The 22,991-nt window shown below is 37.5% G+C and overlaps 1 protein-coding gene across 17 annotated transcripts in view; it reads left to right on the top strand.

The window, feature by feature from the left end:
• RBMS3 (RNA binding motif single stranded interacting protein 3) overlaps window positions 1–22,991 on the top strand; it is a 715,503-nt gene that overhangs the window by 209,774 nt on the left and 482,738 nt on the right. For all 17 annotated transcript variants that reach the window (XM_033864509.2, XM_019946975.3, XM_033864512.2 and 14 more), the window contains one exon: window positions 22,926–22,984. In XM_033864509.2, the coding sequence (XP_033720400.1) occupies window positions 22,926–22,984 (59 nt within the window). The remainder of the gene's footprint in view (window positions 1–22,925; window positions 22,985–22,991) is intronic.

Raw genomic sequence — 22,991 nt, forward strand, 5'->3', positions numbered from 1 at the left:
CCAGCCAGGTCCCCTCACTGACTGTGACGCATTTCCAACGTAATGCATAATTGTCTTCGAGACCTTCCGCATCTGTCGTGATCTTGTTTTTCCTTCGAAACCTGCAGTTCTGAAACAATTTAATGTGAAAACGGACCACAGCTCAGTGGAAAGTCAGCCTGGCCACTACCTGGGGCTCTAAGGGTTTCTCAGATATAAAGAACTCTAAGATGAAGGAAGCCAAGTACATCTGTGGCTGCAGCCAGTGAGGATGGCGGACAGGAGGGGAGGCCCCGTCTATCAGGGTGAGTGGCCACGTGCAGGGCGTTTGTCTGGTTCAAGATTGTCACAAGGGCCATTTGCTCAAGACAGCTGAGTTTAGACTGAGGGTCGCTCTCCTCCTCTGCTTTGCCGCACCCCCAACCCCTCCTTTAAATGATCAAATTTGGTCTTTATCAGCCTGCCTAGGCTCTCAAGTGACTTGTTCAAGCCATGGTTAACTCTCAGCTGAACTAGAAGCAAGTTAAAGCCAGGACCTTGAACCTTTAAAAAAAATTTTTCCCCGAATGTCTTCTATGGCACTTGTTGTACTTAACAGGCACCAAGTAAATGTCTGGCTGATGGATTGAGCTCTCTGTGACTGCCAGAGTCCACAAGGCTTTCAGTGAATATCACGGGTTGAATGTTGTTTGTCAGAAAAACAAATGAACAAACAAAAACAAACACAGCTCTGAGGTTCAGCTCAAGTTTACTTCCTCTGGGAAGGAAGCTTGTGAGACTCATCTTCCACTGCTCACCCCACCCATCCCTGGCTCACAGCAGAGGTGTGTCCTTTCTCATCCACATTCCTCGTGATGTCGTAGTGTGGATGCTTGAATCACAGCCACTTGGTACCCCTGACACTGTATTGGATGGATTTATTTTCATGTCTCTGATGCCGCATTAGTCAGTGAGCACTTTGGAGACAGAGCTTACACTTGATCCATCTCTCTAGTCCCAGGACAGTGATTGGAACACAGAAGCAGCCGGATATATAGTTATAAAATCCATACCTGAATAGTAAATAATAAACATGACAGTGATAAACACCTTCATTTACCTGTCTAGCTCAATCTCATTTCTCTAAAAGGGTGTGCCAGGTCCACAAAACAAGGCAGATAACAATGAAGGGTTTTCAAGGCAGGAAATGGAAAATGAAAGTCTGGCTTCTTCTTTTCCTGCTTTCTGAAAAGCCACAGCACAAGTCACGTGAATAAAAGACATAAATGTCAGCGAATGGATTTATTGGTGGTAAGCATTCCAGCTTCTCAGTGCAATGCGCCAGCATTAGTAGTTGGGCAATATATTTCAATGACTGCTTCTAGCATACAAGTGTATATTTAGAGATGGGAACACAATAGCACTTAAATAATTAATAATAAATAATTAATATATTACTCCAGAGAGATTGCTTCTATTATTTCTGCCATATTGGTGGACTCCACTTATCTTTTCAAAAGGCTTTATGGGACTTAAGAATCCACCTGCCAATGCAGGGGACACGGGTTTGAGCTCTGGTCTGGGAAGATCCCACATGCCGCAGAGCAACTAAGCCCGTGCACCACAACTGCTGAGCCTGCGATCAACTCCTGAGCCTGCATGCCACAACTACTGAGCTCACGCGCCTAGAGCCCGTGCTCCACAACAGAAGAAGCCACTGCAATGAGAAGCACACGCAACACAATGAAGAGCAGCCCCTGCTCACTGCAACGAGAGAAAGCCTGTGCCCAGCAGTGAAGACCCAATGCAGCCAAAAAACAAACAAATAAATTTATATATAAAAAAAAAAGGCTTTATGATTTGGGACCAGCATAGAGGGAAATGTGCATTTCCTTTGAAACATTTTTTTTCCTGCATATCTAGTGAGACCCCTTTTAGAAACACACACTTTGTATTTATAAGTTCAGGTATCTATATGGTGAACATTTTCTTTAATTGGAATACTTTATGTAAAGTCCTCAAAAAGGTGTGTTCAAAGACAGAAAGGCTTGCTATTCAGAGGATTGACTTTTCCAAAGCGACTCATTCATATTATTGACTTTTTAAAGTGAAGATTCCCTAAGTATTTGTTCAGCCCTGCAGATTCTGAAATCACAGGAAGAGTGCTGTACATATATGCTTTGTGATTTTACTTCTTGAATTCCGTCCTAATTCAGGTCTGGGCATATTTTGGTGGAGTTGACTAGGAGAGAAAGATTTGGTCGCTCTGGTTTGCCCTGGGCCATCTGAACAGCTGTGTCAGCAGCAGGTCCTGGAAACACTGGGCTCACTGAATTTTGGATGTCATTCAAGAAGCAGTGTGACTCCATGGCAGGATCTCACTCACTGCCTGTTAACTGTTCCTCTGTGGGCACTCTGGAAGTCAAAATTCAATAGGAAGGCCACTTGAGAAATGCTTTTAATGAACTACACAAGTCAGTCGTCTGAAGAGAAGGCCGGTTCTGGTACAGCAATGACACACGTTTCCTCACACCGATGCCAATTACAGGCCATAGGTATATGACAAGAAGGGGACACAGCTGTTGCAACCACAGCTGAATTATAGCGACTGACAGAAAACACACCTGGAAGTGGGTGTTTTCTCTGTGAAAAGCAGAGTGCAGCCTTCCATGCTCCACAACACCCTTTTCAAGTGTCCTTTCCATGAACTCTCCAGATGCTTTTATTTTCAATCATTGTTTTGAATTCACCAACCTAGTGATTGTTTGATTATCCTTTTTTCTTTTTTTTGGCTTCCTTTTGGAGGATGAAATATTTAAGACTATTTTTTTTTTTTTAGATCATGCATTTGCACAACTTTTGAATTCTTTGGAAATAAAATTACTCTTAATGAAACATCTGAAAACATGAACAGTGAACAAGCAGAGTTCTCCAGAATAATGGTGCTATTGTTAGGTGATTGAATACTTGGGAGATTAATATCATGGTGTACTGGCATATTGGTTAATTCTAGCCATAATTTAACAGTAAAACCTACTTAGGAAGGCAGGAGGCTGAACAGCTTGTCAGACACACACACACACACACACACACACACACACACACACGGAGCTCACACAATGACAAATTAATCACTGTTTATACACAGACAGTGTTGGCCTTATTTTTTTCATAATCTGTGATTTAGGTAATAACGGCACTGTAATTTTAACTCTCTGTGCAGTTTGAATGTTGCTTAATTGTTTTATTACCATTGTATTTAGTGATACTAATGCAGGGTGCCAGCGGAATTTGGCTCTGTGTCCCTAAGTCTTTATTTACATAAGGCTGGCATTGATTTAGACTTGATAACACAGATCCCATTGCTACTAGATTACTCTCAAATTGTTTGACCAAAGGCTATGGGGACATTTTAGGCCAAGTGAAATATAATTAAATTTCTGAAGAGTTTTCACATTCTCTAAGCTGGGATTTTCTTTTCTTTACAAGTTTTACAAATTTCCCCAGATGAGACCAAAGTGCCTTTTGCTGCAATTTTGACATGAGTTGTCTGCATGTATTAGCTATAGACTATGAGTACATGGCAGATGACAGTGTACAAAATCTTGCAAAAGGAGAAGAAAACCAGAGCCTCAAATAAAGTTCAAATCTACCTTTTTCAACTAGTCAGCTTTGGCAAAGGCAGAGTTTTGGTAACTGGAAAAGTTACCTTGAGTCTTAATAGAAAGTTAATTTCTTTTAACTCCTAGGTTCAACAAAAATGCATGGAATTTCATGACTTTTGTGTGTGGATGTCATTAAACTGTGTGTTTACGACAGTGATGTGTATATGAAATCCTTGGGGATCTAGTTAAAATGCAAATTCTGATTCAGTAGATCTGGAGCTGGGCCTCATGTTTTGCATTTTTAAGAAGCTGAAGGTGATGTCTGTGCCGTGTTCCATAGACTGTACTTTGAACAGCAAGGTCTCAAGTCAGGAGAATTAAGCATGTGACATCTTTGGTAGGTGAAGAATTAGGCTTCAAAAATATGTACAGATGTGAGACTATTAACTTAAGGAACTGAGAGTCTAGTAGGGCTTTTATCAAGGAAGAGGAATAAATATTGTTTTACCTCTTTGCCTTTTAGCTAAAGTTTAACCTTTCAAGGAATGCTATGCATACCTTCAGCTATTTTGTTTCTCTACATTAATGTGGCCTTGTACCTGTATAATACAGAAATAGGTATGACAGTGGAAGCGACTTGAGGGTCATAAAAGATCCCATAAATTGGGTTGCTTTTGCTGAGTTTTTATTTTAAAATGAGCTTGAGTTGGCCAGCAGTCTGCATGCTACATTGTTGATGTTCTTGAAATTTTCCATCCTTCAGAAGGGAGGGGTGGACCAGAAATCTGCATGTTCTTTGGCTTCTGTGGTGCCAGATGCCCCAGAAGGCTTGTGACTTGATAAAACATAAGCTTGTTTAGATAACCACACACAAGACCCATGTGTTACCTCCCGAAGCCTTGGCTTTTTATATGGCATTACATTTGGAAAACATCACGTGGCATTAACCTAATCTGGAATAACCTAAATGGCTGATCCTGAGAACTGGGTGAAATACAGTAACTTTGTAGGACTTGGGTTTTGGGCTTTTCAGTATAGAAAGTACTTTAATAGCTTATGTAATATTTGAGAGATGACTGGAAATAAGAGGAACATTTACTTCAGCTCGTAGTTTTGTCTCTGTGGTAACACCAGAAGACTTAGTTTTATTTTGACTGTCAACTACTTACTACTGGGATTATTTGAAAACCCTCTTAAGTAGTTTATTTTGTAGGGCATCAGTTTTCTAAGCTACAAGAGTCTTCTCCAGACCTAATGTAAACTGCCTCAAATTGACCAAAGTCTTCTGGAGACAGAACCTTCTATGCAGTATTTGGAAACATGAATGCTCTCTAGATAACGTCATTTTGAGTTGCTGGCATGCCTGTTTTATATTCAAGACACACACACACACAAACACATATACATACATACACACACACATACACACAGATTCAAGATCCTACTTCAAATCATGGTGAATTATAGAGACATAGTGAGACAGAACATTACAAACATTTACCTCTTTTAAAAATCAGACCATGAGTTGGATGTAGTTCATGACGCAATAAAGTTACAGTATATTGATTTCTCATAAATAGCAGGAAGGCATGCCTGGAAACCTGGCCTAATTTAGTCCATCACGTTTCATTAAGGCACTGTTTACTAATCTGTAAAACTTAGACATTTTACTCATAAAGAATGATAATATTTTAAAATCAATAGTTTGAGAAATATTAGAGAAGCCTGCAACATGAAACATTGGTAGGGTTGTGGAGAAACCAGTATTCTGCGGGCGATACACCACTTTGGGAAACAACATGTGTTCTACATGCCTCAGCTGTTCCCCTCCCGAACATCTGCACCAGTGAATATGAAAATATTAATGATAGCAGTGTTCATAGTGTCAAAAATGAAGGGATGTGTATGGATAAACCTAAGTGAAAATAGATAGGAACTGTGATAAACAATTGTGAATTACCTGTTCAAAGGAACACTCTACTGTTCAAAGGAACACTCTACTCTGAAAATAAAAGAATCCCAGTCCCTTGCACCAGCTTGATTGAATTGATGATTTAAAATGTGAAATAAATGAGGTGCAGTAAAACATGTAAACTATAATTCATTGAAGTAAAGTTCTAACATGAGTAAAACAACCAATATATATCATATAATATGATAAAACAGTAGAGAAAAACAAGGGGTACTTTATTAGAGAATACAGGGGAGTGGTTATCTATAGAAGTAAGTGCAGGAAATGGGGTTAGAAAGAGGGAAACAAAGTATTTGACAATTATAAGCAATAATTTATTTCTTCAGCTCTGTGATATATGTTTATCTAAAAAGTTTTTACATCTTTTCCATGTTATAAATAATCTCACATATTCAATACTCATTTATATATAAATACTTATTAATGTATTTATATAAATTAACATATAATTAATATATTTATATATATAAAATAATATATAATAACAGATATATATAATATTATGTAATTCAATGTATAATTAAAATAAACACATTTATTATTTTCAATCTGAATTATTAAAAATTCAGTATTCTGAATTCTAACACAAACAAAACAAGACAGGGTTATAAATAAACTAATATTAAAAAAAAATTCGTGACTATCCCCAAACTTTTACCTTTTGAGTAAAATATAGAAAATATCAAAAAGCAATGCATTTTTTAAGTGTTAGAAATGTCTGTTTGTCTTTAAACTGCAGTTTGATAGTAAATACTTTAAAATACTCAGCTATCATAGAATAGGAAATTGAAACTTCATGGTTTCAAAGATTCTTTTGAGTGTTTGGAAGGCCTGTCCCTTATGTGCAGTGAATGAATTTTCTCAGCATAGCGACAACTTGAAGTAGAAATATTAGCTATCGCTCAAACAAGATTAAATCTTTTCTCTTAGGGACTCTGCTGTAGGGGCTGTAGGAAGAGACCTCTCTATAAGTGCATGTACACAAAGACACACATAGAAACACACAGATCTGTATGCTTTCTAATGTTGCTATTTTTTTGAGAAGCCTGTAATTTCCAGGAGGAAGCAGTAAATGTTAACTCAAAAGATACGTGTAGGAAAATCAGTTCTAAAATAGGCAGGAGATCCAATGCAGCGGGCACGTGTTTGATCCTTGGTCAGGGAACTAAGATCGCACATGCCACGTGGCACAGCCAAAACATAAAAAAAATGAAAAATAAATAAAATAAAATAGCCAGGAGACACATATATCGGCAGGTGTCAGCCATCCACACCTTTATTCTTTTGAAGTTCCTTGATATGATGACATACCCTGAAATGATGATATACTTGAAATTAAAAAAGGCAGTAGAAATGCAGTAAGTGAACTGTAACCCTTACATTCCTGAGGACATCCTTTGGTACTTGGTAACATTCACTAAAAATTAGATAATTAGTTAATTAATTTAATAGTAATAATAATAATAGTAATAATAATAATAAAGATGCCTTTATAAGTGTGTACATTGTAAACAACCTGATGAAGATCACTACTTTTACGTACTTGCTTGTTTGTGTGTGTGGCTTACACTGTTCCAACAGTACTGAAATAATTTTTATGTTATATACTACATTGATTTTGGCATTGCTTATACTTAATAGTCATATAGAAAGTCTTTGAAAGTGTTAGTGCTGGATAAGGAATTATGTAAGTGGTGTGATATGTGAAACCCATAAACAAGAAAACCCATATGTAGGAGAGGAAATTAACCTACCTAGCAAGAGTTTGTGCGGTGAGATTATGAATAATTTCTGTCTTTCTATTTTTTTCTACATTTTCCAAATCTGATTTTATGAGATATAGCCCCTCTATAATGGAAAAAATAATCACTTATTAAAATGTCAGTGCTCAAGTGAGGAGTGGGCTGAAGACTGTTAGTAGAATTTCAATCTTATGGGCGTGAAATGTGGCTTTTCATTACATTTAATGTGAAGGAAAGTGGAACCAATTATGTTCCCATGGCACATGAAAGCTCATACCATCTAAACACATCAACTTTTACTTTGGTTTACCAGTGGTTAACTTTAAGACAAAGGGGACAAGAGGCCACCTCCTGAGCAGAATATATTACTTCCTCTTTGTGGGTGAATTTCTATTGAGTAACACACATCTGTAAGCAGGGTACAACGAAACCCACACTAATCCAATTGGGAAAAATCATGTAGCTTCAAAAGGAATCCACCTGGCAATAGAATCAGGCTTATTTGCAAGACATAAATATATGTATGTGGGGATACAGGGCATATGTTATAATATTTTCTTCTCAAAACTACTATTTTTATTGCTATAATGAATTTTATGTCAGGGGCCTTAGTTTGTGTTTTGTTTTGTTTTTTTCCAAATTACTATGCTATGATATAGGTAAAAGTCTCTTTACACAATAAAAATCAATATGTTGCCGATGATTTATTAGCACCTCTATTTGTATTCTGTTTGTATATTTCTTCTTTATTCAGCTTATGCCAAATGGTTCTAAACTAAGGCTCTTAGAGACTCGAAAGAAAACAGTAAAATTCCCTCAGAAAATGGATGGATGGGAAGTATTATTTGCTGCTCCATGTCTGTGTGGCTCCTTTTCCTTAGAAATATCATTAACTTCTGCCACCATGCTATTATTTTCTGAATGTTTTATTGAAAAACGCTCTCTAGTAGAAAAGTGCAGTAATCGTCAGTGTACAGCTTCTTGGTGTGTTTTCACAAACTGAACACACCCATGTCACCAGCAGCCAACTCACAGAGCAGGATGTGACCAGCACTGCAAACCTACATGCCGCTTCTAGTTACTAACTCCTTCCAAGGATAACCCCCATCCTGATTTCTAATACATAAACTTATATAAGTAGAATCTTTTAATATGTGCTTTTGCCTGTCTGCTTCATGTTGCTCATCGTTGGAGATTCCTCCTTATTGTTGCTTATGGCCATTGTTTGTCATTCGCATCACGGTGTAGTATTTTATCGTTTGAATAAATCCAATATATTATCCATTATATTGTTATAAACCATTTTTAATACAAGGAAGAAGAAACACAGCTTCCCTACTAATTTCATATGTTGTGGGTCTTACAAAAAAAAAGTTTCAACTTTGTTTTCTTGTAAGCTGATTTTTTACATAGGAATTAATATCCTCATCATTGTCTATTCAACCACTTTTCTTGAGCATCTATTCTCTGCTGTCTTCCATATGATGGCTGGGTGATACAAACAAGGAGGATGGTTTCTGTTCTCAAGTAACTCTCAGGAATAAGCCTGTGCTTATGTGCAGTGGGAACAGAGCTACAAGGAGAAAGCACCAGGCCCCCTGGGAGAGGGGATGCTCCTAATTCAGCTAAAAGAACAGATGATGACGGAAGTCTTTCTGGAGGAGACACACCGATAGCAGGCAAAGGAAGTTGTGAGTAGAGAGGCAGGGGGAAAGGAAGACAATTCTTGGCTGGCGGAATTGCATTTTAGCAGTGAACATTCTGGAACCTTCCAGGAGTCAACTTTGGTTGGATTTGGGGGCTCACACTGGGAGATGATGAGATTGGAGACCAGAAAGAGAAACTGAGCTGGCTGTCTTCCCTGACGGATGTAGTAGAAATGAGATATGTAAAGCACTGTGGGGCAAAGAACTGTTGAGCACAAAATTATTCTTGGATTTTTTTACTGAGGTGATACTGCAACCCAGTTGAGTAACATTATACATATAATATAATGAAAGTGAAGAGTTTATTTTGGTGTGAGTAGTGTCTGTAATGGATTCTTAAGGCACAAGTAAACACAGGGAGTAAGAATAGTTAATCAAGCACAATGCATTTGCCAGTAAGTGATTAACTTTGATAAGTTTTTCCTTTTTTAATTTGCACCACAGTTTAGAACAGCTGCTTTTATCATTCCTGGAGGAACATTATCACATCATCAGTTGTTTACTGTGTTACTACTAGGTGTAGATGGTCTGCACCATGAGTGTGTATAAAACATGGAGTCTCCCCTTCAGTATTATGAGACATGATCTGTGCTTACACACAAAATTCATAGTCATAGGTTTTTCAAGAAAGTATGCAAACAAGGCTTTGGTTGTGATAGTATAGATATTATGTTACACTGAGAGCATCTTAAGGGACCTTATAGTGGACATTAGAGACCATATATTCAAGCTTTATTAAATAAGAGTTGATCAGGTAAAAAGAATCTATAAGAAGACATGATAGTCTTCCTGATATGGGGAGCATATTGAATTTTCCTTGCATTTTTCCTTTAGCCCTGAACCTCCCCAAGTGGAATGGACTAAAAAAGTCTCAGAGATGTGTACCTTGTCATGCAAAACATTTTCCCAGTGGAAAGAAAGGAAAGCACTCAGAGGTGTGTGTACACCTGCAGTGATAGTGGGAAGGGTTAAGACAAATGAACAAGCAGCCACTGATAACTGAATGGAGACAGCACTGCACACATTTTGCAGTCTACTCACTTTCTTAATTATGTTTTTCAGAATGTATTTATAATATAAGCTTAAATTGTCTGACTATTACGTAATTGAAAGATTGAACATCACTCCAGCAACTACTGTTTTGGAGAATCAACTGCTATAAGCTTATTACTAAGCTGGAATGCTTAACATGCATTCTTTTATTGTCTTCTCACTTACCTGGTGTGATAGTTATATATTTTTACATACAATTTTTAAAATACTATGACTAATACAGACAATCTATAAAACAAATAATCTTCACAGAGGTAAATGGACTGCATCATTGATTTATGTTATGAATTGTTTGAATATCCATTGGACAGTGAGCTTTCTGCTATGGTAACACAAGGACTGAATCTTTTGGAGTGATACAGAAGAGCTTTATCCAATATTTTGTATTTATATTGGAAAGTTTATAACTTCCTCAACATTTTATGTGAAGAGATTGATGTGTTGACAAAAATGGCTGTGTTCTCATCCACTTGGGTACCTTGTTTTATAAGTTTTGAAATTAAAGATATGAGATTTAAAAGTTGGGCTTGATTTTCATCTTTTCTGCTTCTGGTATGTGTGAGCTTCATGGGACCACTTCTCTCTACATGACATGGTTTTGTCTATTTTTCCCACTGCAAGTTCTGATTCTTTCAAATGAAGCAGTGGCATTCTTGTATTAAAAAAAGCTTAGAGTAGCTGCTCTACTATACGAAATTCCTCATTCAATATATTATGTCAGTTCTTTTTCTTGAGTGTCTTTGTCAATTTAAAATAACATAATGCCGTAAAACATTTTACAACAAAGACTTTACAACTATTTCATACTTTGGCTCTTTAATGATGTTATAACTCACTCTCCTTTTGAATGAAATGAAGTGAATGTGCTCAATATAAGATCTAAAACGTGATGTATCACTGTCAGTAGGATATGCACTTTGTCACATTGCCAAGTGGAAGATATATCTGTGCCTAGATATACTTACTCTCATTGACACTCTGATTGTCTTCTCTGATTTCACAACCTTTAGTCCATTCTTGTACAACTGTGACTCTAATGTGAACTGTATGCATAATGCAAAAATAGCTTTGCATCAGAATTTACATTCTGATGTTGGGGATGTGATATATGGTATTCACTTATTTATTCATTCATCCAACAAACAATTATTGAGTGAGCCCTGCATGTAAGGCTAGGGATATAAAATAAATAACACCTATGCCCTACCCTTGAAGAACTCATCTTCAGTATTAGGATGGTCAAAGGTATAGTACAGCACAGTACAATGCAGTATTGATAAAGTATTGCATTTTTGTCGTTGACACAATTGATGATACAATGCACTTTCTAATAGAGATATGCTCAATGCCATGTTGGATCATAACCAGAACTGAAATGAGCTACTTGGGGAAGAGAGAAAAGGCATCAGAGAGAAGATGCCAGTTGAGCTGGAGGAGGAAGGGTAGTGACAAAGAAAATCTGGGTGGGAATTAGAAGGAAACTAAGTAGCCTAAGCGAGGATTGGGAGCTACTACTTTATTAGTAACAACTCCATCACAGGACTTTCCTGAGAACCTGATTATGTGCTTTGGTACTGAGGGGTATCATGGAAACTGAGCATGTGCTCTGAACAGCTGATTCCACTGCTACTAAAACACGGCTCTCAAAATGGTCACATATGCTACATATTTGATGCAGTTTTTTTTTAATAGTGTTGAGTCAATAGATGATGTCAGAATTTTCAGAATCTGAGGTCTGATGTCTTCCCCAAATAGCAAATGTCAATTCTGCTGTGAAGCTATGTTTTACATTATGCATACAGTTCACATTAGAGTCACAGATGTACTAGAATGGGCTACATGTTGTGAAATCAGAAGCTTCTTTAAGAAAGAAGTTTCTCTAGAAGTGAGTTCTAACAATCTATGATGAATGTCCAGCTATACCATGTCCAATGACTTTTGGTCATTTTTGTGCCTTTTGGAGCTGCAGTCATGTCCAACGTGTACAAAAGACTTGCAAATGTTTCTGTGACCCCAGGACTGGCCAGGGGACTGACTTTTACCCAAGTTTATTCATTATGCTTTAAGGACAGTGTGATTATCAAGGAAAGAGTAGGGATTTTGTAGCCAAATGCACCTGAGTTCAAATATAAGCAATGTAACTCAATAGCTGTGTCAACTTGGGCAAGTCACTTAAGGTATCTAAGTTTAATTCTTCATCCTTAAAAAATGAGAATAATAATATCAGCTTATTAGGTAGTTGTGAGAATTTGGAATAAAATACCTAATGCACTGTGTGTAGTGACCAGCATATAGCAAGTGCTCAATTAATGGTATATACATATTTGTTTGTGTGTAAGTGTAGTTCAGTCATTAGTAGGTGTTTCTGATGTGAAAAAAGTTGTCAGGTTCATAAAATTTACTTAAAAATGAGCAGATTTGCATAGACATTTATTATTCATCCAACTCTGTCCTGGATATTTCAGGGATGTCCACAGAAGCATAAAGCATTATATAGACCCCTGAAAAATCAAGGTCTGGTTGAAGAGACAATCTCATGGGGAACAAACAAATAATACCATAAAACAGGAAAAAAAAATAATAATGCTAGATGATTTTATGCAGGCCATGAGCACAACAGCTATGCAGATTTGGGAGAAATAGCTGGCAGACAATGGGTCAGAACATACATATTGCCCTGGAAGGATCTATGTTATTTAGAATGAGAAGGGGCAGCTGGAGGACATCAGGGCAACGTCACAAACTGGCAGCCATCAAGCTCAGTCTGCCTAAAAGAGTGTTTTCACATTGTTTTATAAAAACTCTAAGACAATCTTGCAAAATTGAGAAATATTGCCTGAAAATCCAGATTTCTTTCAGAAACAATCAGAAGGCCTTGCAACATTTGGATCCCATTCCTTTGTGGTAACAATGGCCAGAGACAGGATGCAGAGCCCCTCCAGCTGGGGCTTGAGTTGTCCAGGTTGTCAGAGTCTCCTCCCTGTACACTTGTTACTACCCAACTAGCTTCTGCCCCAGAGATGTTTTCAGAGAAGGGAGAAAGGGGAAAACAGCCAGTTCAACTTTGCTGCATTTTTGAGATGTTGCATTTTGCATTTTGAGATGACCATTCCATCCAAAGGGAAATATCCGATAATTCTAATTTTTCCAAAGGGAAATAATTAATAACTCTAAATATCCAATAACTCTAATTGTAGATTCTAGACTGAGGTTTGAGGGTGGAGGCAGATCTAGAGAAAGAAATATGAGATGGAAACACAAAGAAATGGAAATTCAAAATGTGATAATGAAGGAGATTTCTAATCAATGGTTCTCACAGTGTGGTTCTTGGTTCTAATTTGTGAGCTTGTTAGACATTCACTTTCTTGTACCTCATCCCAAACAATCAAAACTCTGAGGTTGGAGCCCAGAGTTGTAAGAAGTCATCCAGCTGATTCTGATACATGTCCTTTCTGGGAATTAGCTGTCTCACGGATATTGTAGCACTAAAACAAAAGTGGGCTAAGGATTACGCTTGAGGTGCACCCACTTTTAGGAATCTAGAGGAGAAGAAGAGCCAAGTGAAAGAGATAAAGGGATAACTTGTCTGCAAGAAAGGAAGATAAGGACCAGGTTAGTGTGCTGCATGGAACCCAAGGGAAGAATGTTTCAAAATGAAGGTTTTCCAGGGGGTTAAATGGTAGTGAGAAGTCAAGGATGATGATAACTGATTTTTTTACTTATTAAGAAGTTACTAGTTAATTTTTAGTTATGTTCCAATAATAGAAGTCAGTATTTAGGATGTAATTAGAAATTAAGAAGAAAGAAGTAGAATGAGCAGAGCAATCAATCAAGACCACTCTGTCAAGGAATGAAAAGAGAGAAACTTGATGATAGCCAATGTATAGGAAGAAATGATCTACAAATGTTCAAGGGCAGGCAGAGGGGAAAGAGCCCTGGTGCTGGGGAAAAAAGATTAAGTTTCAGAAAACATAGGTGATATATAGGGAAACAAGGGCACAGACATGGCAGGGATGAATGGGAGTTGGAAGAGAGAAAAGGAGAAGCAATGGCTTCCTTTTTGAGACAGGAGGTTGGCAGGAGGCACTAGAGCTGAGAGGCAGGCCCCATGCTCTGAGGCCAGACAGCCCGGGATTTTGCTTTTGCTACTTCCTAGTTATGTGACCTTGAGAAAGTTACTTCAGGTGTTTCTGTATCAGTGTTCTTGTCCGTAACACAGCTAGTGACCACATCCAGGGCTTGTTGTGATGACTAACAAGAGCGGATATACATAGGGAGCCTAGAAGAGGGGCTGGCCCATAAAAGTGTTGTAAAAGTTTCAACTAAATAAAACAAATAGGGATGGACATTAGAGAGGTTTTGAAGGGAGGACCCATGAATCCTGATAGGATCCTTTGCTTTTGGTAAGAGAGGTATTTAAAATCTCTGAAATCTAAAATCCACTTACAGAAGACCAGGATTGGGCCCTTGAAGACCAAACGGCCTTGGAGTGGGATGCTATTGACAGTCAACCATGCATGGATGTACTAGAAGTGGACAGCAGTGAGAACCAAGGAGGGCCAGGGTCAAGATGTGGTCCACCAAGTACCATGACTTGTTGGCTGCTGGCTGGGAGAGGGGGAACTTGAGAATGAGTGGGCCTGTGGTAGTAACTGGAGCAGTGGGTACTGGTGGGAGGTTAGAAGGCAGATGCATATGGAAAGGTAGTGGGGGCTGCATGGAAGGGGCTGAACTTTGAGATCAGACTGAGCAAGGAGTTAGATGTTGCCAGGAGGAAACTGTGTGAGTGGAGGAGAAACTGTGAATTGACTTGGAGTATAAATGAGAGGTCATATGAGTGTCAAAGCCTATGCTTCCTAAGGGGCCTCTGCCAGCACGGAGACTGGCTCTATCAAATAGTCAAGAGATATTGTTGTCCAAGTTATACATGGACATTTGTATGCTACATGGTAAATGTATAGATAATAAAGCGTAAGGTAGGCTTTAGTAAGACAATGGAAGAAATTTCAACGGGTCACCCATTGTACTAGGAAGTTTAGCACACGCTATTTTATTTCATCTTTACAGCCACTAAAAAAGCAGGCCTAGTGATTACACTATACAGATCAGCAAACTGAGGTACCAAGGTGTTGAGTAGTTTGTTTGTTTCACATCCTATGGGTGGTACAGGTCAGATTCAAGTCCATAGTTTTTTTTAACTTCTTATTTTATATTGGACTATAGTTGATTAACAAGGTTGTGTTAGTTTCAGGTGTACAGCAAAGTGATTCAGTCATACATATACATGTATCTATTCTTTTTCAAATTCTCAAGTCCATATTAATTGATTCCAAAGCCTATTCTCTTTCCTCATTAGCAGAACAAATATTAAAGGATGTTAAGCATGCTGAAATGTGCTATGATTGGTTGTATAAAGTACCGAAAAGGATGTGATTTGCCATCCCATTTGTTTGCATGGAAATCTCTTTCTCACAAGCTTTCTCTAAGATGACAGGCTATATACCCTAACTATGTAACATAAATACATAACCTAAAATGTAACCCAAGAGTTAGCAAGTTAGTGATTTTTGTTTTGTTTTGTTTCAGAATTTGAAAGTATTCATTTTCAGTCTAGTATATTCATTCCAGCTTTACATCCATTTCTCATTAAAGAACCAGCAAAGACACTAACAGTTACTAATTGTTATTTGCCTGCCAGTTATTTTTTTCATATTAGTACTCTAATTCAATCAAACTAGGAACTAGCAACTAGTTATTTCAGATGAAGGAAGAGAGTTACATAGATATTGTCCATGTGTTTTCTTTGGACTTTCTAAAAAGTCCCTGACAAAAATTTCAAAGCAGCTGTCTTTGAGTTGTAAGTTGTCATTATATTAGGTAAATGAAAAAATATTATTAAGCAAAAACTCTGAAAAAATTTGTAGTCCATCTTTTTCAACATAGAATATCATTTGAACAAAAGCAAATGCTGTTTGCAGTTTTGAAAGTAGTTCTCCGTGGCTATAGAAAGTTCCCTCAGACTGTGAATTTTGTAGGTAACAAACCATACATGCTTTGGTGTTCGTATGTCATTCTCTTTCTTGAAGTGGTGGTTCTCATAACACTATCAACAACATCAGCATCACCTGGGATCTTATTAGAGCTGCAAATCCTTCAGACCCACCTCTTACCTGCAGAGTCTGTATTTCTGGGAGTTGGGCCCAGCATTCCGTGTGTTAATAAGGCCTCCAAGAGATTCTGGGGCACATCAAAGTCTGAGAACCATTGTCTTAGGGTTGGTCAGATTGTAAATGCAGCATGACAGCCCTAGGATCATGGTGAACCTATTTGTAGTGTGAAAACAGTAATGTACTAAAGAGTAATACATGTGTCTAAAAAAGAATTTTTTTTTTAGAATTGTTTTTCTTATCCCTAAGAAGTATAAAAAACATTTCTGATTGTCAACATGTTACCCCTTCTTTAAACACTTCCTCCTCCTTGAAAGTTTCTTCAATTCTCCCAGCTAGAAACTCTTATTTTGTTTTCTTTGGAGTGTGCTAGTCCGAAGTTGTAAATTAAAAAGGACATTTCGGGCTTCCCTGGTGGTGCAGTGGTTGAGAGTCTGCCTGCCAATGCAGGGGACACGGGTTCGTGCCTCGGTCCAGGAAGATCCCACATGCCCCGGAGCGGCTGGGCCCGTGAGCCATGGCCACTGAGCCTGCGCATCCGGAGCCTGTGCTCCGCAACAGGAGAGGCCACAGCAGTGAGAGGCCCGCGTACCACAAAAAAAAAAAAAAAAAAAAAAAAAAAAAGGACATTTCTGTTTGTGCAATAAACTTGTGACATTTACTTGGTGTGGATTCAAGAGTATGATTATCTCTGGGGGGATAAAAAGAATGCCCAAACTACAAGGCCAAGAACCAGGTTCTAGAGTATTAGTTGTCTGTTCTGGGTGATACTTATTGGCCTCTGTTGTCACACACACACGTGGGTGACAGAGAACTTGGAGGTGTTAGGTGAGGGCTTGGTGGGACCCACTGCCAAATCACTGTGTCAAGAATTTAAGGAGGTCTCATCTTCATTCCCTTTATCAAAGCTCACCAGACCTTGAATAAGAGGTTATTGTGTTAGTTTGCTAGGGCTGCCATAACCAAGTACCACTTAAGCAACAGAAATTTATTTTCTCACAGTTCTGGAAGCTAGAAATATGAGATGAAGGTGTCAGAAGTGTGATTTCTTCTGAGGCCTCTCTCTTGGCTTGTAAATGGCCATCTCTTCCCTCTGTGCCTTGTGGTCTTTCCTCTGTGCCTTTGTCCTAATTTATAAGGATGTCAGTCATATTCGATTAGGGCCCATGCATAGGACTTGGTTTTACCTTACCTCTTTATTTTTTTTTTCATATATCCATTCTTTATCAAATTCTTTTCCCACTTAGATTGTTATATAATATTGAGCAGAGTTCCCTGTGCTACTATAGAGTATACCTTACCTCTTTAAAGGCTATCTGCCCAAATATGGTTACATTTTGAGGTGTTGGTGTTAAGCCTCAACATATGAAATTTGAGGGGACATAGTTCTGCCCACAATAGTTATTCCTGGCTTTGACCACTTGTTTGTAGAATGAATTTGTTAATGACTCAGAATGTTAATGGGCTGTAGACTTGTTCTCTTGTAGATGGAACCTGGATGATGTGGTCCCTCAAAGAGATAGTCCCACCACATTCCTACTGGATCTCAAAAGCCATAGATATACCCCATTAGCATCCCCAAGTGCCAAAGAATGAATGAGCATTCTAGAAGTAGGCAAACAACCACATTGGCTAAAAGGATAATAGTCCATCCATTAAATAAATCTAATACCTTTGTTCTTGTCTTGGTATCAGTATAGAAGGCATGTGAAAAATGAGTTAGCTGGGAGTTGATTGACTACAGGAACTATTTTCAGTCTCTGCCTGTATTACCTGAATTAATATATACAGTGGGTGATTCAGTAAAAGGCTTTAAAAAGAAATTCTTTATAGAAAAATCCCACCAAATTGATGTCTTCATAATTGATGAAGAGTAGACCCATAATTGCTCTATTTTCTCCTCAGTTTTGGAAAATAAAAGATTCCATTAGTTTAAATAAGGCTTGTATGTGGAATAATTAAGGGTATCAACAAATGACTCAGATGCTATTTAAGAATAAGAATAAATGTCAGAAAGAATTGACTATTTCTTTAAAAAATTAAATGTAAATATTTTATTGACAAGCTCAGGTAAGCGTATTTTTTAGAGTTGATAGACAACACATGAATTATAAAACTCAGTTGTGAAAACTCAAAATGTAGTAAGTGGGTGGTTATTGTGCATTGGCTTCTGTTTGTGATCACAAAGTCCTCTTAGACTATAAAGACAATGTTATTGGGAACCGGGCTGTGTTTGGAGAATTTATGGGCACTCAGGATAGTTGGTGACTTTGTAGATATGACATGGAATTGTTTATTTTTATATAGAAAAGTGCCCTAGCAATGCTGTCTTACGTGCTTCTCATACTGGCTGGAGAAGGCACTGAACCCAGATGGAAAGAATTATGGTTAAAAAAAATGTGTTCATTTATTTGTTTCCCCCAAGAAGTTGAAACACCCCCAGGAAGTTGACTGTGGGTGATATTTTATCTCTTCTAGCTTCAGGAAGTGAAAACAGAGAAGAGAGAATTGGGGACCCCGCTGAGGTGTCTATTTCCAGGCATTGTTCAGTAATTGGGTCACATATTTTCCTCTAATATTAGACTTTGCTTTCCACTTGTGGGTGGCATAAAAAAAAAGAAAAAAAGCTTTCTGAACACTTAAGGTCTTGATCTAAACTCCAAAAAAGGGAAGAGTAAATAAGTAATATAATGTAAGTTTAGGAATAATTTTACCTGAGAAATATTTTTTTTCTTTAGAATATATTAAAAAAATAACTTTAGTCAGTAGCTTTACTCTACTTTGACAAGACATAAGAGAAATTTAATACAATTCTTCACAGGTACATTATATGGGTGGTTTTTGTCTTTATGGTGGTCTTAGGTCTTTTCAAAAAAAAAGTCTAAGCTTGATTTACCTACATCAGTGGCTGACTTAGCAGGGCAGGGAGGATACAGCACCAGTCATGCAGAAAGTCCCTGTTTGTCATCGTGAGAGTTCAGACATGAATTAGAACCAATGGCCCATTAAATACCTTCTCTTGTTGTTTAAAGCATATTCTAGCTTTGTGAAATAATTTTTAATGCAGAATCTTGTAACTGAGCCAAGGACTGAAATTCCTGTAGCTCCAGCCAGAGTAGAGGCTGAACTAACAAGTTGTGTTCTATGGTTTTGTGATTCTGGACCATTGGAAAGTCTCGCCTAGAGAGTAATTAGGAATAGGGAAGTCAAGAAACAGCATACTTTGCTTTTTGGCATGTGTGTGTGTGTGTGTGTGTGTGTGTGTGTGTGTGATTTTTCCATGTATAGTAGTATTGTAATACTTTCTGAATAATAAAATAATTTTTTTAAGAAAAATGTTGCTTGCTAAAGTAGTCACAAATGTTTTCTACAAGAAAGCATTTCACTTTTTTGGCTGTTAAAAGACTGATAGTGATCTTTTGCATATACTGAATTTTATGAAGAAGAAATCCTCGTAACAGTGATACAGTAGGACAACATGGACACCATAGGTTAAGAGTCCCATTGTGAGACAGAATTCACTATGAGATACAGTAATTTTCAATTTCCTCTTTAAGAGACAGAGCTAAATTTTAATTTAGAAGGAACTTATGGAAAAATGTCAGGAGTGGCTTTAGAAACAAAAGAAGGATTTTTGTCTTAAGGGTTTATGTGCCTGATGTGAGATGGTTATAAATGTTCTAAATTCTTTTTCTTCCTCTGGTTGTTACTTCTTCCATATTGTATTGATGGGTGCTTTGTGTGGGGAAAAATGTTTCAGCAGATATTCCCTGTTTTCTCTCTTTTTGTTTTCTTCTCTAAGATCCATATAATTTTGCAAATGTTTACTTGCCTGAATAGTCCAAACCTAGCAAACATCACTGTAGTTAATGGGTATGGTTATAGGTACCTTTAAACATTGTCTACTGAACACACTGTTCAAATATATTATTGTACTGGTTATTTTCCTAAAAGAGAAACTCTTGGGATGAAATAGAGCTCTAAAGAGAGGCTTATGTATGTCCTGGGGGTAGGGGAATGTGGAAGGAGGAAGAATTTGGGGGAGAGTGGGCTTGTATATACAAGGTGTTAAAACTAGTTCAAAGAGCATTTGAAAAGCTAGATATCTGCAGGCAACTTATAAAGGAACATTAGGATATGAATGTCAGTTTAGATACAAAACTAATTAATGTTGGACATGGCAATAAGCTGTAACTTTAGGGTTATCTTTTCCACTGGACAGAAATTATTTGCATCTCTGCTCAATAAAAATCTACAAGTTAAAATAAAATGAGGCAACAGACAGTTTGTCATACTAAATAAACCATGAAAAGATTTGAACCTATGGGTAATTGTATGATTAAATACAGTGAGAATATAGTTAATAAAATTCCAAACATTAAAAATAACAATATAAATTATAAATGCAAATTATCCTTTTAGCAAATAACGTTACCTTCCAAGTTTCTTAGTGGAAGATTTTGACAGTCTAAGTAGTAGTGTTTTAAGCTGGGATTTGGGACAGAACCTTAACCCCCTTTCCACTTCTTATCTACCTCAGAGAATGCCAAGGACTGGAGACAATTTTATGTAGCAGATAACAGCAAAAAAGTGATTGTAAGAAAAGCTAATATTAAATGAGCACTTTCTCTATGCCAGCCAGTGTTATCAGCACTCTAGGTGAACCCCACAACCTTATGAGGTAGAGACTGTTATCATCATTTTATAGGTTTACAAGTAGATGTACACAATTTTAAATAAATATCATCTAAATCAATATAAAAATAGATTTATATCATTATAGATGGTGAAATGACGCAAAGAGCACATAAGACTTAGTTAATCAAATATACCCTGGTTGAACTGAGATTTGAGCCATGGAAGTTTATTGCCACAATATATTCTTTTAATGACTACATTGCATTGCCCTGGAGATCAAATACATGGATCCCCAAAGACGTGAAGGTTGATTGAACAAGACGACTTGATATATGTAGCTTTTCTATTTTAGAGGCTGCATGCTATATTAGTTAAGCACTGCACCAAACTCAAAAATCCCATATTCAAGTTCCTATTGGAAGTTTCACAAATTATACGATTTTGATCAAGTTAATGATCTTTTAGAACATACTTTCTTCATCTGCAAAATAGTAAGAGACACTTTCAACCCTAGCTCTCTTCGATTTTGTTTACTGTAGGGTTATCATTGTAGTGGTGCAGGAAGGGCAGGTGTACTAAAGATGCAAGTAGCTGAAGCGTCAGGTTTATGCTGGTGAAATCTGCCCAGTTCAGCTTTGGACAGCTCCAGCCCAGTTCGGCAGACTTAAGAAGCGCGGAGCGTATAGGTGGGAGTCATCTCAGACTCCTTCCACTGATCTCATACAATTATTCCTGTTTCTATTGTGACCTACCAATAGCTCAGCTCCTACTGGAATGATTTTCAAGGCTGTAGGTGATATTAATATAATGATAGCTATTCCATTGGGGAAAAAGAAGAAGCAAAGGCATCTAGCACTATGCTATTTTCAACACTAGAATTTTAATAAATGACCACTCCAAGAATTTAATGCTCCAAAGAATTAGTGGTATAGTACAAGGTGATTACAAATGGAAAAGAAACATTGGTGGTAGGGAACCTAGTTCATTAATACACAGAATGTTTAATATTTATCCTATGTTCTTATACTTCCTTAGGAACATAGAATTAAAGGAAAACTTGCCAAATATTTTGTGACCATAGCTGAAATCTTGAACATAAGATGAGTTGTTAATAAATTTGGTAGTTAAATTTGCATTATAACTTCTCCATGTACTTATGTTGATCTAGAAGCATGCTTCATGGAATCCTAAAGAAGGACAGGGTCTTAGGACTTATCTTCTTCAGTCCTATCATTTATACCTCATAAATAGGCTCAACAAAATTATTTCATTCTCCATGTGACCCATCTTTGAAAAAAAAACCTAGACTAGGTCTTCTGCAAGAGATGATAAAATAATTAACACATTTATGATGTAAATATATAGATATATTATGGTAGAAATTTTATTGTAGAGGAAGCACCGTGGATAACCTATATCATTGATTATTTACAGCAAACTTTTATTTAGCTTCTATTACCGGTGGTGTTAGGCATGGAGAATACAAAACTCAGTCCTTATCCTCAATTAACTTACAGTATAACTAATACCTTTTTAGTAGCAAAAACAAAGTCCTATTTATCCTACAACCTGCTAGGAAATCGCAACATTTCAATTTAACCCTCTCCCAAATCATGAAAAGTGATTGTTCCAATTCTCATTTTTACAAATGAGAAAATGGGCTTGGATAAGTCGTGCTGAACTGCTCAGAGTTACAGCGCTAGGTAAGTGCCCGAGCTAGACGCAGGCCCTGATCAGCCTGGCTCCAAGGCCTGTGCATTTTTCCATGAATCCACAGAGTGTGATTTACTTTGATCACAATCACACACAATCCCCTCTTAGCCACCTATGACAGCCTGACGGGTTTATTTTCAAAGGCTCAACCCAGTGATTATGTAGGGAAGGAAGCCCATTCTCTAGTTATAAAGAGGAGCTGGTGAAAAGAGGTCATCCAGCTGTGAAATGGGGATTCAGAGCTTGTTTTCTTGGTTTATTCCTGCTCAGTTGTGTGTGCACCGATGTTTATTACGGTGTTTTAAGTGTCTTCATTGGGCTACAATAACATGGATTTTTTTCTTTTTTTCCTCTCTCTCTCTCTCTTTCAGGTATGGAAAAATCGTATCCACAAAGGCAATCCTTGACAAAAACACAAATCAATGCAAAGGTATGTG

The sequence above is a fragment of the Tursiops truncatus genome, chromosome 10 (genome assembly GCF_011762595.2).
Source record: "Tursiops truncatus isolate mTurTru1 chromosome 10, mTurTru1.mat.Y, whole genome shotgun sequence".
Lineage (NCBI taxonomy): Eukaryota > Metazoa > Chordata > Mammalia > Artiodactyla > Delphinidae > Tursiops > Tursiops truncatus.